The sequence below is a fragment of the Eurosta solidaginis genome, chromosome 1 (assembly GCF_040869045.1).
Source record: "Eurosta solidaginis isolate ZX-2024a chromosome 1, ASM4086904v1, whole genome shotgun sequence".
Classification (NCBI taxonomy): domain Eukaryota; kingdom Metazoa; phylum Arthropoda; class Insecta; order Diptera; family Tephritidae; genus Eurosta; species Eurosta solidaginis.
The window spans coordinates 175,474,447-175,490,529 of NC_090319.1; the positions used below are offsets into that span (position 1 = coordinate 175,474,447).

At 38.0% G+C, this 16,083-nt stretch overlaps 2 protein-coding genes across 3 annotated transcripts in view; both read left to right on the forward strand.

The window, feature by feature from the left end:
• Nucleotides 1-16,083, forward strand: part of FASN3 (Fatty acid synthase 3) — a 1,015,587-nt gene that overhangs the window by 890,276 nt on the left and 109,228 nt on the right. The window lies entirely within an intron of this gene.
• Nucleotides 3,286-5,116, forward strand: LOC137239887 (uncharacterized). Of its 2 annotated transcripts, XM_067765675.1 has the most exons (5): nt 3,286-3,373; nt 3,463-3,716; nt 3,797-4,299; nt 4,378-4,931; nt 5,002-5,116. In XM_067765675.1, exons 1-5 carry the CDS (start codon nt 3,330-3,332, stop codon nt 5,093-5,095), a joined length of 1,449 nt encoding a protein of 482 aa, XP_067621776.1. In that variant the 5' UTR covers nt 3,286-3,329; the 3' UTR covers nt 5,096-5,116. The 2 variants fall into 2 exon arrangements, with proteins under 2 accessions (XP_067621776.1, XP_067621767.1); XM_067765666.1 differs by having other exon boundaries at nt 3,797-4,931.

Below are 16,083 nucleotides of genomic sequence, written 5' to 3' on the forward strand. Positions count from 1 at the left end.
CCTCTTGGTAAGAATAGCAGCCGAGTTGAACTCTCTTCCTATCTCACCTTTATCCCAAGATCCCACAGAGTTTACCGCGCTGACCCCCGGCCACTTTCTCCGAGGTAGCCCCCTCCTCGCTATCCCTGAAGTGGATCACGCGGATTTATCTCTTATAAACCGATGGGACAGGGTAAAAAGTTTACATCATCAATTCAGCAAAAGGTGGAAGGAAGACTACCTAAAGGATCTCCAAAAAAGGCAGAAGTGGAAAAATCCACAACCCGCACCCAAGGTCGGTGAGTGTGTTTGCATTCATGACGATTCACTTCCCCCGACTGAATGGCGCCTTGGACGTATTGAAAAATTACATGCAGAAGCTGACGGCCATATACGTGTTGTTGACGTTCGTACTCAAACCGGCACCCTCACACGACCACTTGTCAAGCTCTGTTTCCTCCCTCAGACTGAAAGCCCACCCTCTCGGGCAACCCCGGATAATTCGTAGCTACTCTCAAACCACCTCTGTCCACTCTTACCACATCACCGTCACTAATAGTCGTATTTCGCAACATAATGCCAACTGAAATTCCCTGCCTTAACATTTCTCTCACCTAAAAGGCATTTACAACTATACTTTCAGATTGTCATGAATCGCGATCAGCAACGGGCACCCCGAAACTCCTTGCGGTCAGCAGTGGTCGCGCGCAGCACTCTCTCGGTCTCGTCCAGCTACCGAAGCACAACCGCCAGCATCTACTGCCGCTCGACGCACCGTTCGGTGCACCGCTCAAGGGCTGCAAACTGCCACTTTCAGGGGAAAGGTGTCTGACCTCCTCGTACGAGATGCGCTACGGACTCTTCAAGAGCTGCAAGAGGCTCTAGCCGCTGAACGCGCCTAGGGCGGGGACGATGTTTGAGCGACTGTCGTAGTCGCCAACAGCCAACCCTTCTATTTAATAGAAATTAGGCTTAAGAAAACCTAAACATGAATTTAAATGAATTTACCTGAATTTTATATTGAAGTTATTTACATATGTACCTTTTACGTATAAGTATGCATCGTGAATTATTTGCATGTACAAATACGTATATTCTATATTACGTACATACTCCTTATTAACTTTAAGTATTTGAGACGTTTGTAATGTACGCTAACACGCCAGCGTATTTCACCTCTCTGGCAACCCCAACAATGGGTTGACAGATGTGACTATCTACACATACATATCTTTATTATTGTTTTGACATTTCTTTTTATATTTTATTACTTATTCGAAACTCTTTATCCATATCGGTGTGACACGAAAATTTGTAAACCCTCTTTTAAAAGATATAACTGCAATATATAAGTGAATTTAAAGTGAAAACAGTTCTTTTTTTCTTGTAAATTTGCCAAGTGCCCTCCTTTTGTTTTTTCATGCGGAATACTTGTGTGGTAAACATTCTCCACTTCTAGTGCATTTGCAGCACCATAAACTTGGAACGAGCCACCATTGCAGCCGCACCTTCACCACAATCATCCAAGCACCAACGTCAACATCAATTCTCCACCGCCACCGGAACCATCCGCAGCAGCCGCATCCCAAAAAAAAGGAAGGTAAATTTGCTACGCCTATCCCTTTAACATATATTTTTATGCATGAACCTCGTGCTGAATATGACCATGTTGCGAGCACCGGCAAAGTCAATCAGCCTCAGTCCTTAGGAGAAGTTTCATTGTGTAGGCTGAACTTTCCGACTGTAGGGCCAAAAACACCTTCTTTGTCCACCCTGGCGTTAAAGTCGCCAAGCACGACTTTTAATCACGACGGGGGCAGCGCTCGTATGTGCGTTCTAATTTTTCATAAAACGTGTCTTCCACCTCATCGTCTTTCTCCTTTGTCGGTGCATGGGCGCATATGAATGACATATTCAAAAATTTTGCTTTTATTCGGATAGCGGCGAGGCGCTCGTCCACAGGCGTGAACGCCAGAACTTCGCGACGAAATGTCTCTCCCACCACGAATCCTACGCCGAAACTGCGCTTATTCGTATGGCCACTCCAATAGATGTCACAATTTTTGATCTTCTTTCTTCCTTGCTTCGTCCAACGCATTTCTTGGATGGCGATGATGTCAGATTTTGCTTTGACGAGGACATCAACCAGCCGGGCATCTGCACCAACCCCATTCAGGGAGCGGACGTTCCAGGTGCATGCCCTCAATTCATTGTCCTTCAAACGTTTGCATGGTCGTCATCAATAGAGAGTGTATTTATCCGAGGATTGTTGGTATATTTCATTGGAGTATGGTTTTACGTGGCGGATCCCAAGCCCAGCGCACAACCCGCTCAGCGGGGGTGAAAATATTACTTGCACGTTTTTATAGCGAGCCGCTTGCTCCAAGACAGACGTCCGCTTGCAGCCGCACCTAGAGGTGTATAGACGCTACCGATGAGGTCTCCCCGGCTAGCCCTTAATCAGATTATGTCAGAGTGGCCTAGCCAGGTTATCGCCTTCTCACATTAGCTCACCCCTAAACGAATGTTTAGCGGCTACCCAGAGGATAATTGGCCGCAAGCAACCGGCAGTAGTGAGCTGCTTGAACCACATGCAAAAGAATCGCTTTGGCCATTCCCGGGTGAATGGCGGTCAGAAGCTTTCCCCACTTTCGTGGACTTCTTCACACGGCTCCACCCCGCTTTTATAAAAATAAAACAAAATTTATGAAACTTTTTGATACCATTTCCCGTGTTTGGCAAGCGATCCGAGTGTATTTCTGCCATGAAAAGCTCTCAGTGAAAACTCATCAGCCTTGCAGATGCCGTTCGGAGTCGGCATAAAACATGTAGGTCCCGTCCGACCAATTTGTAGAGAAAATCAAGAGTAGCACGACGCAAATTGGAAGAGAAGCTCAGGCTTATATCTCTTCGGGGGTTATCGCGCCTTACATTTATTTATATGGCAACATAGGTACTTTCGTACAAAGCTGTCGCAACAACTTTTTTGTTCATTTGACTACTAAAACGGTCAATTACGAATCAACGATTTGTGCGCAGTTGATTTAACATCTTGTTCCGATGGATAAGAATTAACAGAAATTTCGGTTGAATTGACCCGTATTTCGGTTGATTTTGCAGTCTTTTGCTTTCAGTGTTGGTTCCGCTTTCTCTTGTTGTTTCTATAAAGTTTCTTCAGTATTTCATGCTCGGAATTCAAGACAATTGAAAGTAGTGTCATATAGGTATTAGGTATAATTGAATGATGCGTAAAGTTCTATCTGACTCCGACTTAAAATTTGACTGTCAATCTTGAAATAACTTAGTTTCAACAAAATTTTGAAATAGAACATTTTTTTCTTAACTATATCATGGTTTTTGATTTAAGTACCACTAAGATCCTCGCGCAATCTAGGTGAGATGATTGTTTCACCTGCCATTATATCAAATTTCCCGAAAAATGTTTAGAAGAAATTATTCTTAAAAAATCTTGAACTAATATAGCACAAGCTGTTTCACGGACAACTTTTTTGAAGGATGTCAGAGAAAAAATCTGCGAAAATGCGGTTATCAATACCAAAATTGCGAATGCCGCCCCTGTTGCATAAGTTCCATGATAAATGACCACACATACACATTGCTTAAGAAAATATGCAGAAAAGTGATCAGGGATTATCAAAGACAGCAAAGTCGAGAAAAATATACAATTTTTGATGGTGGGAATGGTATCAATGTGGAGATACATCGCTCATCCTTTGGTTCGTATTTAGTAAACATGGTAATTTAGTATATAAATGTGAAATGTCTGATTTCAATTATTCAAAAATGCCAAGAGAAGATAGAAACAGCAAATCTGTTAGTGCTGTACTAAGTTCGCCTGACGACTATAATAACAATACCGTAAAGCGAACTGAAAATGTTAAAATTAATAGCAAAAATTATTTGTATGATTCCTTCGGTGTGGGACGGGATACGAGAACAAGAACCAGGAATCGGGAGGATTTTAATAAAAAACAGAGAACAGGTAGAGTAAAGAAAGCCAATAGAAATAATATTGGCGAAGGTAAACATGATGGAGGCACAACCGAAAAAGGCGACGAATTGGTTGCCCAAGTTCACCTTTTTCCAAAAAAGTTTAACATAGGTAAGAAGATTGGATATGCCTTTAAAAATAAAAGTGATGATAAGGGCGAGAATAAAGCGGCCGCTAGTAAAAAAGAAGGCACAGGTATCGATAACGAAGAAAGGCATCAAAGCGAGGGGGTACAAGGTTCTGGCAAGAAAATTCCTGATAAAAACAAACAACCAAAACCGGTCGAAGACGACGAGGCAGACCATGAGGTAAAAAAACTCAATAGAAGCCTTAAATATAAAAGTCGGACAGACAAGTTAACAAGAACTTCGTTAAATCTTGAGAAGTTTAAAAAAAACGACCAAGAGGCTATAACGAGAAAGGGGTCCAATAAAAATAATGAACGAGACTTTCTGATAAAAGAACGATATACAGCTTCAAAACATAATCCTGATGGCAATATGAAGGGCCATAATATAGGCCCTGATGGCTTAGTGAAAAATAAAAGAGGTATTGATAAAACTAATCACTTTTTCCCAATTGGTAAAATTTCACCTCGTGAAAGGAAAAACTTCTCAAATTTTCCAGTAGTATCAGGTTTACGAGCGAAAGTTCGGGGAGGTCATGATGTAACTCCAGTTTTGCCTCACCGATCAGCTTTTTCCAATAACGGCCAGAAGAAATACATAAATCGTAATCAAAGACAACTTTTCAAAACCAGCAAAGATGGAATTAATGAATATCGTGGCTTTAGGTGCAAAATAAGAAGGTTCCGAACCTCTCGTTGCGTTGGGCTGCGATTTGTCCGGTACCGGGAATATCCGACTATGTTACTTAGCCGTTGTGATCAAGTTAGACCATGTGACATACTTCGAGTCAACATGGAACAACGTGAAATATTGTTAGTCATCAATAAGTTCATTTCGCAAGTGTTAAAATAATTCGCAATTTTTATACATTTTTCGTTTCAGTGAAAGGCAACGATGTTTTTGTCCGTCATGCCCTTGTGACTGTAGTGATGTTTACTTTCAAGCTTATTCTAGAATTTGTTCTCACTTATATTAGAATGTATTTAATTTATGAGCGAATATTTAAACCAAAAAGTAAATTTTTAGTGACATAGGAAGTTTCAATAAAAAATTTTAATAATCGAGTACTTTTGTCTGGCATGGTGTAATAGTCAAATTAAAACAAGTAAAGGTGTCTAAGTTCGGGTGTAACCGAACATTATATACTCAGCGTGAGCTTCAATTGTACATTTCATTTCAGATAAATTACTTTTCTACATAACACGTGGCACCGACCGTTTAAAAGAAAAATGTCTCCCCATTTCCTTTTACAGTAAAACTTGATAAGTTAAATATCATTGATTCAAAACTATTTTTCGTTAAGTTATAGCTTATTATTCTAGTATACGACCCTTTTAAACTTGTTTTATGTATAAGTTACCGTGGTCTTTAACCGATCCCGTCCATTTTTACTAGAAATATTTTCTGCTATAAGGAAAATATGTGTACACAATTTCATTACGATATGTTAAGTTTCCTTCGAGAGTAGTATGGAAATGGGGATTCCAGACCAAATGGTGAAAGGAAAAATGAGAAAGTATATACACACCGACACACATATATATACAGCAAAACATTTTCGTTGCCTACTTTTAGGCGCATTCGTATGAAACCGGAAAACAGCAAAATAATTTCGTTGCCTACATTTAGGCGCATCCGTTCTTTCGGTTTGTGTTCTGGCTGATGTATAAGAAAAAGCTTAAAGCTTTTTGCCTTTAGCAGAGCTTAGCCGTTCAGGAGAGGATCGAGCTCAGATTTTAAATGGGGGGCTCTACATTTTTAAAAGGCCGCAAATTTTCAAATGTCGACTCATATTTCTAATGAGTCCTAGACTTCACCCGAGCGTTTTTAAAGAGTCCCATAGATTTCTAATCGAGCGACTGCTCCCCAATCCCCCCACCACTCTTTTTTATCGTCTACAAAAAGTAGCAGTTGGACACCTGTAGTACCGCCCAACCCCCAACCCCAACCCCCTTTTTTCTCATCTACAAAAAGGAGCCGATGGGCACTTGCAGTACCGCCCCCTTTTTTCTCGTCTGCAAAACCGACCTTTCGGACACCCGCAGGGGCAGATTGAACATTTTGTTTGACATTTTATTAGATTGTAAGTTTGTGTGTGTACATACTGATCCATATATGTAAGTACATGAGAATATCAACAAACCACAAAATACATGTCGATGGACACATCCATCCATGGGAAACTTGTTCTAATGTAAATACTTACTTTTTTTCAAATAAATAAAAACAATTTTTATTTAAAATTTTTTATTTATATTTTTCTCCATATTTTGGCGTGGTTAGCAATGCGTAATATACTTGTGTGTGAGTAGTTTCATAAAATGGCTACTCTTTTTCTAAATAATCTTTTTGACAACGTTTGTAAATGGAATATATTCATACATTTTATCATGGATGAGTATACAATAAGCAGCGGTGTTGGCGGATACTGCCTTGTGAAATTTTAGCTCAATCCGAATATCGATGGGGCCGCTTTTTATAGATTCATTCTGATGTGTAACATCTAAAACAATTATTGGAGCATGTTGAACAAATTGATCAAGTGATAAAAGTGGTTGGGGAGTGCGTCCATAGTAACTTTGTTGAAATTTATTTATTTATTTATTTATTTCAAAGTAAATCTAGGACAAATTAAAATATCCTTACAGACTATTTACAAATTATTAGCTTAAATATTATCTACCATATAAGTCATTTAGTATAAGTTTAAACTTTGATTTATTTACTGAAAAATCAATTTCCCTGGCATTAGTAAGAAGATTGAATTCCTTCAATGCCCTAGCAATAGGCGAATTAGCGACATATGTCGTTCTGGCCCTATCCAATAAAAAAATATCATGATTTCGAAATGTTCTAGATGGTATATTGAAGCGAATACGCTCCAAAAGAAACGGTGAGTCAATCGTGCCCCCTATGAAATCATAAATAAATATCAGCGCTAAAATAGATCTTCTACTATCCAGAGGCTTTAGTCTTATAAGTAGACATCTAGAGTAGTAAGATGGTAAAGGATCCTGAAAACGTAATGACCGGAGCCCAAAACGCAAAAATTTTATTTCAAGTCGCTGTATATGACAAGCGTGGTATGGTCTCCAAACGAAGGAAGCATATTCCAGTTTAGACCGTACAAGCGATGTATATAGTAGCTTTAACGTATAGGGATCATGGAAGTCCGAGCTAAAGCGGCGAATGAACGCAAGCATTGAATATGACTTAGCAATAACACAGTTAAGTTGACTCTGAAAGAGAAATTTAGCATCGAAGACAACTCCAAGATCTAATATTTCATCAACAGTTTTCAAAACAGAAAGACCGATGTGATACGAGGTGTTAATACCATTACGGGATTTTGAAAATGAGATGTGAAAGCACTTATTAATATTTAAATGTAAGCAATTCCTACTACACCAATCTATTACTCTGTCAAAATCTGACTGCAGCCGTAGGGAATCTACCTGATTTGTGACTGATGTAAAAATTTTCAAATCATCTGCGTACAACAAAAAATTCGAGTAAATGAAGCAATGACGTATGTCATTAATAAAAATTACGAATAGGAGAGGTCCTAGGACACTTCCTTGAGGAACACCAGAGGTCGCGGTAAAAGAACGAGAACTGACACCATCAACCACAACAGTACAACTCCGATCCGCCAGGTAAGACTTCACCCATGATAGAATATTGGAGTGAAATCCCAGATCAGCAAGTTTTAAAAGTAGTAATTTATGGCTAACTTTATCGAAAGCCTTAGAAAAATCAGTGTATATGGTATCTACTTGTGCTCTATTATTAAAGACAGAGAGACAATATTCAGTAAAAACAGCAAGATTAGTCACAGTCGACCTACCTAGGACATAAAACCATGCTGGTTGGGTGAAATAATACTTTTTACCGCAAACGATATCTTTTCCTTAATTATAATCTCGAAAAGTTTCGATATTGTGGAAAGTTTTGATATTGGGCGGTAGTTGGCAATATTGCTCTTATTGCCACTTTTGAAAATAGGAGTAATGGAAGTTACTTTCCAGGCATTAATAAAATCTCCCCGCTTTAGAGATTTATTGAAAATTAATAAAATCGGATAAGCAATTGCAACAGTATTTTTAAGCAAAAATGAACACACAGTCCATCCACATCAGATTGTTTTGAGGACTTTAACACCGAAATTCCCCGAATAACATCATCAAGTGATATGGAAAGTTCACCAAAATTTATTTGAGTATTAATATCAGTATGCTCAACCACATCAGGCAAAACAGTATCAGACACAAAGTTAGAGCTGAAGAAATCTGCAAAAAGATTGACGGCATCAGTAAGAGAGTATGCAGAGGTTTCATTATAAAAAACATGAGATGGGATGCTAGAGCATGACTTTTTAGCTCTAACGTAGCGCCAGAAAGATTTCGGATTCGACTTAATGTCGCATTCAAATTTCTCAACATATTTTTTATGAAGCCGATTTCTTAGGGATTTAAATTGCTTTGAATAATATACATATTTTTCCTTAAAAGCAGGCGAGTTAGACAATTTGTACTTTTTAAAGAATTTGTTTCGTAAATTCTTAAGTTTTTTTAACTCCTTCGTATACCAAGGAATTTTATTGCAATTTTTCCGCATTCGAGGGATCAAACTACTATACATATGGTTGACTTTACCTTTGAAAATATCAAAGCATTCACTAACACCAACACCTGAGAATATACTATCCCAATCAATTATGCTGATTTTGGCGTTGATAGCATCAAAATCACAGTTTCTAAAATTATAGTTTCATGAGTTCATATCTAATAGAATTTTTTTAAACTCATAAGATTCTAATTCCAAAACTAATGGAACATGATGTAAGCCAGGGCAAGAGAGAGGATCAAGACATTCGGAGAGTGAAAAAGTCATGGTATCACTAATAAAAATTAGATCCAACGTCCTAGACAAGTTATTAATAAAGGTGTTTACCTGGGCAAGATTCGCGTTCAATAAGTTATCAACGACATATGTTTCAGAAACACTATTAACGTCATTCGGATACAAAACTAAACTATCATCCACGGCTGCCCAGCCTACATTCCCTAAGTTGAAATCACCTAAAATACAAACATTATTCTCATGTCGCTTAGATACTAAATCTACAATATTATCTACATGCGCCATGTACACATGATCTTCACTTCCTGGTGGAATATATGAGGCACATACAAAGAGAGGCAAAGAGCCATATATGCAAACACATAGTTGATCTAACAGTGAGTATCCATTTTGCAGCGATATAATTGACGAACCATATTTCCTTTGAACGGCGATTAAAATTCCACCACCCCGAGTAGCGCCAGTTTTTATCGAGTCGCGGTCTTTGCGATAGACATTGTAGAGGTTAGGATCAAAAAATTCGGAGTCATAAAATGCACTATTAAGCCAGGTTTCCACAAAAACTAGAGAATCGTAGTTCAAATCAGAAGTGAATTCATAAAGCTTCTTAGATTTAGTTCTAAGCCCCGATGAATTTTCATAATAAATACTAAGAGGCCTGTCATAGGCTTGTGGTGTTACGGAACCTGTTGCGCTGAACCACTCCTTTGAAAAAACTGGAATGGTCGTATAATTACATTGATGGGCCACATACTCGCATCAACTACTTTATCATAAAATGATTCAGTTACGCCCAGTTTGAAAGTAATTTTCCTAAGGTCAGACAGCTCAGTACCTTTTCTTACAAGTTTATCGCATTTCAAATAAATCTTGTTTATGCCAGCATACTTCGAGACGTAGTTCACAATATCTTCTTCAATTACACTAGGCTGGAAAGATGAGACATGCAACCATTTAAGCTTAGCGGCAACACCTAGTTCTACATTATTGCTCACACCAAAAGCTAATGGCTTATGTAGATTTATGCGAGAACTCTTTACTTTCGGTTTAGACCCTGGGACTCTGCTTAGGTTAGCGCCATTCGCATCATTACAATCAATCTGCACACTATTTGATTTTGTCTTGGCAGCATCAGCATAACTAGGTGGTAACGCTTGTATAGTACTAGTACCAGAGCTAGCAGACGGGGTGGCAGGTTGAGCTTGAACAGGAATTATAGATGGAGCCTTTGAAGAAGCAGGATGATCCACTGCCTCATTCGCTTGGTTAGCATTTTTAACTTTAAATTTCTTTGCACGCTTGGACTTTTGTAGAATCATCAATGGACCCTCATTATTAACATCATTAGAGATTAGGGACAAGGTACCATTAGAAGTAAGCAAACCTTTAGCGCTTACTGTATTATTATTATTAGCATTCATATTAGCATTCACATTATCATGCGGACAACGCGGTAGGAGAAACAATTGTTGTCTCAGCACTTGAAGCGATATCTATATAAGAAGCAGTTGACCGTTTATCTACTGTGCTAGCGACAGCGGAAGCAGCAACAACAGTAACAACTTCAGTACTTAGAACATCATTCGTATGTAGATTTGTAGGAGATCTAAGAGACGAATTAGAATTTTCGGTGATCTCTTCACGTTTGTTTACACTAAGAGCATACTCAGTGAAGAGCTTATGCAAATCACCAACAACAGAATGCAGCCCATTTATTTCAGCAGTTAATGATGTTATAGCGTCATCTTTAGCTTGCAGGCAGTTATGCAGAGAGTGAACTTCAGCACGTAGTGCATCACACTTGTTAGCTAACTCTTTGTTATCATAGCGAATAGCGGATAAAGCAGAAAGCACAGATCGCAAATCAACAGCATGATTATTGCATACCGCAGCACCTTTTTGCATACCTGCGTCTGAAATACATGAAATACATGTCATATAATAGAGCATACCGATTTCGATCAAATTTAATATTAAGATCATCATATGGATATGTAGTGGAGTTGAGGTATCTTTATCACACAGTTTAGCAGTTTTTTGCTTTGTATTATAATAAAACGTTAATTACAACCATTTGGTCTCCTTAACCTTGTCTGCATATAAATTATAAAGTTTTTTAAATATGAAGAGTGAACATTTTATTTGGCTTTTTATTAGGGTATAAGTTTGTATGTGCATACTTACACATATGCATGTACATGAGAATTTCATGAAACGGTAAATAAATATGAAGGCTGAACATTTTGTATGTCTTTTTATTAGGTTACTACCAGACCCGGCAGACGTTGTTCTGCCCTAAATTTGGTCTATATGCATATATTTTAATAAGCTTTTTCGGTCTAACTCTGCCCTCGCCCCTCTACACTTTTTCCCAATCTTTGTATTTACTCCTCCCTCCGTATTTTTCGCGTCATCTATCTCCATCTTCGCCTCATTCTATCTCTTTCTCAGTCTCCTTCTCCTTCTCTTTTTTCTTTCTAGTGCGATCAATTTCTATTCCATTAATTTCATATCGAATCTCCTCCTCGAATAAATACGCCATACAATTATTAAGCAGCTACACAGTTTTTGAAACTTCCGAATTACTATTTGATATGAATCCCTCAATGTATAAAATACTCTCACTAGGTAGCACATATACATAGATATTGATTTTGTATAGGGATCCGAATTTCATCATTGTTTTGAAACGATTGCAGATATGGTGTGTAGCTATGGTAATCCTTTTTTATTATACTACTAGCAGACCCGGCAGGCGTTGTTCTGCCCTAAATTTGGCCTATCTGCATACACTTTAATAAGATTTTTCCGTCTAACTCTGCCCTACCCCTCTACACTTTTTCCTAATCTTTTTATTCACTCCTCCCTCCGTCTTTTTCGCTTCATCTCCATCTTAGTCTCATTCTATCTCCTTCTCAGTCTCCTTAACTCTTTTGTCTTCTCTCAAGTTTTTCTCCTTCTTCTTCATCTCTTATTGCCAGTCCCAGAGGGTGGTATGTATTTTGTTCCAGTCCCACTCCGAGTCTCAGTCCCAGTCCTAGTCCTAATCCCAGTCCCAGTCCGCCTCTGGTACACTTCCCGGAAAAAAGCATCGTAAATACTAATATAGGCAAATTTATATACGAAATTTCAGGTAAATCGAACAGGACGTATGTAAACAGGTATGTGGGTATTATTATTAATTCTTGTCTTATTTCGGCTTCGCATGCATATTTATCAGTTTTTCCAAGTTGATGCGACTAAATCGAATATAACAAAAAATTTTAGAGCTCTCATCAACAGCTTTCTTTTGATACCCATAATACACACACATTCTAGAGGTATCCAGGTCCATGTTTTGGCCTATATCTCGAGACCCTAGTCACTCAGCGGTGTAAAACTTACTCTGTATTATAGCACACATCAACAGCTTCAATTTGATACCCATAATATAAAAACACATTCTGGGTGTATCCGGGTCCATGTTTTGGCCTATATCTCGAGACCGTAGTCACCCAGTGGTGTAAAACTTACTCTGTACTAAAGCATACATCAACAGCTTCAATTTGATACCCATAATGTAAAAACACATTCTAGGTGTATCCGGGTCCACGTTTTGGGCTATATCTCGAGACCCTAGCCTCCCAGTTGTATGAAAATTATCCTGTACTATAGCACTCATCAACAGCTTTCATTTGATATCCATATTGTATAAACACATTCTAGGGGCACCCGGGTCCACGTTTTTGGCTATATCTCGAGACCCTAGCCTCCCAGTTGTATGAAAATTATACTGTACTATAGCACCCATCAACAGATTTCATTTGATATCCATATTGTATAAACACATTCTAGGGGTACCCGGGTCCACGTTTTGGGCTATATCTCGAGACCCTAGCCTCCCAGTTGTATGAAAAATATCCTGTACTATAGCACTCATCAACAGCTTTCATTTGATATCCATATTGTATAAACACATTCTAGGGGTACCCGGGTCCACACTTTGGGCTATATCTCGAGACCCTATCCTCCCAGTTTTATGAAAATTATTCTGTACTATAGCACTCTTCAACAGCTTTCATTTGATATCCATATTGTATAAACACATTCTAGGGGTACCCGGGTTCACGTTTTGGGCTATATCTCGAGACCCTAGCCTCCCAGTTGTATGAAAATTATACTGTACTATAGCACCCATCAGCTGCTTTCATTTGACATCCATATTGTATAAACACATTCTAGGGGTACCCGGGTCCACGTTTTGATCTCAAGACCCTAGGCACGTAGCGAAAAAAGGTATACGTTGGCCGATTCTCAGACCTACCCAAGATGCTCACAAAATTTCATGAGAATCGGTTCAGCCGTTTCGGAGGAGTTAAGCCTCTAACACCGTGACAGAAGAATTTTATATATTAGATTACACTGGTCCACGGCCAAAATTTACCAGAGACGCCGTTATGAAATTCGAATGTAAAATCACCCCCTGACTTCGAAAATCGGGTTCATTTTTGATTATATGGTACCGTTTTTGAGATATTCGATAAAACCAAAAAGATAGCTCCCTTTAATTACGTATATCTCACGAACGGGTTAAGCAATTGCAAAAAGATTTATAGAATCGGAAAGACGGTAAAATTTGCTATAAATGCATAATACATTGGTTTTTGCTCAAGCAGATAGTTTTCGAGATATTATCTTATCATTTCAGATTTTTTTTTTTTTTTGAAAAAAATTACTATTTGGGAGGGCAGCATTCCAAAACCACAACTCTTTTCCAGATATTTTTTCTTTACGTAAAGCTCTGTTTAATTAGAAAAAAGATAAGCTATCACCGAAGAAAATCGATGCAAAACTATGTAAGTTATAAGCGATCAAATAAAAATGCCCAGGTTGCACAATTTCAACGTATACCTCAAAACGTATGTATGGTATCAAGAAGAGTGAAATATCTAGCTATTCTCTCTTTCTATTTAGTTAAAAGTTCAATTTATGAATGAAATTACCCATATTTTTAACTTTTTTTTAAATTTATTTATGTTTATACTATATTCTGACAATGTTTATCTTAATTTGATTTTACTATGTAGTCGAAATAATTATGTGTTCTACTTCTCTTATGAGAAACCAGCAGCGACGTCCCAGAATCCGTGATATCGATTCTCAATTAATTTCATTTTCTGATGAAACCTTTCGCCATGTTTGTCACTTTCGTCGCCAAGATTTGCCGGAAAAAAGCTCAAATGTGAGTGCAGAAAGTGAATTTTTAAGGACATATTTACGCATGGAAAGAAAATATTAGTTAGGTAAACAAGTTATAGAATTTTGGGAAATTAATTTTAATAAGCCTTTAATATTTACCCATTTACGCATAATTATTGATTAAGTCGTTCACTATCTGCTCGTAGTTAGGGCTTTTGTGTCCGCCAAAAAAAGAAGCAACGACCTTTTCAAAGGATTCCCACGCTGCTGCGTCAACTGATGAGAGTAGTCCTTTGAATTGATTATTGTTGATCAGCTTTTTTATTTGTGGTCCAACAAGAATACCTTTCTTTATCTTGGCTTGAGAAATATCTGAAAAATTGTTTTCAAATAGTCGAATGTTTCGCCTTCTTTGTCTAAAGCCTTAACAAAGTTTTTAATGAGACCTAGCTTGATGTGTAAGGGTGGAAGTATGATTTTCTCTTTCTTTACAAGAGGGGTGTATTTTATGTTATACACACCAACGGTAAACTCGACTCTTTCCGGCCAATCCTCTCTGACGTAGTGGTCCTTACGAGCTCGGCTATCCCACTTGCAGAGGAAGCAGCAGTGCTTGGTGTAGCCACTTTGTAGACCGTATAGCATTGCAACGACTTTGAGATCAGAACATATTTTCCAATCATGCTCTTCATATTTGATAAATTTGAGTAGTTTTTGCATTTCCTCGCAGGATTCCTTTGTATTTACTGCATGTGCGATCGGGATAGAAGGCTTTTTGTTACCAATATGCAATAATATAGCCTTCAAACTCAGTTTATTGCTGTCTGTGAACAATCGCCACTCTTTTGAATCATATGTTTGACCAAACTCTTTGAATAAACTAGGAATGTCGTTGCAGTAGCATATACTGTCTTTCTTAGTATAGTGTTTGGAAAATGGTTCGTGACGAGTTCTGCAATATATCACCTTAACATCGGATGACACAAATTTAAATTGTTGCATACGAGAAGTGTGGATCTCGGCCTTTTCTTTAGATAGTTCCAAATCTCTTATTTAATCATTAAGTTGTGCTTCTGACAGAACGTTTCTCTCGTTTCCCATTTGAAATTCAGTACAACTTGATTCCCCGCACTCAGATATTACTGTTGACAATGGAACTGGATCTGCAACTGCCGTTGAATGTAGTACTGGTAATGTCACTGTAGGTACGCTGGCATAGGTTACTCTTCTTGATCTTCCAACGCCAAGTACTTTTGTTTAACAAATATAACACTCTATTGAATGGCAAGTAGGTTCTCTCCATATCATTAGTGTATCAAATTTTATTTGTTGTCCTGATTCCGACTGAATCAATTCTACTCGACACGATGTACACAAAGTGTTCGGTGTCCATGGTTTTTCAGCATTTTTAGGCTCAATGCCAAAATACTTGGAGTATAAAATTTTCATATGATCTGAGAACACTCGTCGTCGCCTTATGATAGTATATTGGCCACACATGAAACAGAACATATCTGGATCGTTATTACACTCAAATTCTCGCGTCCTTTTACTCATTTTTTTTTTAAATAAATCAAGATTTTGAAATTTGAGTTATGAACTGAACTATCTCCGGCGAGCCTTGCAGATGTTATGAAGTTTCAAGGCGCATTAACTCATATTTATACTCGGAACAAGAATAAAATTGAAATAATCAAATCTTTCCTAGACAGAAAGGTTCCTTTTTAGTGACGGAAATACATGTTTATAACTACATGCCTACAGCAGATTTCAAACCAAACCACTCTTCCTTTCGATTCAACCACTCTACCTACTATAAAACAATTCGAGTATTAAAAGTACTATTTGATTTATTTAAAGAAAAATGATTATCATTGTTATGGTGTTATTCGTTTATTCGGATATATCCCATTTGCACTTTAT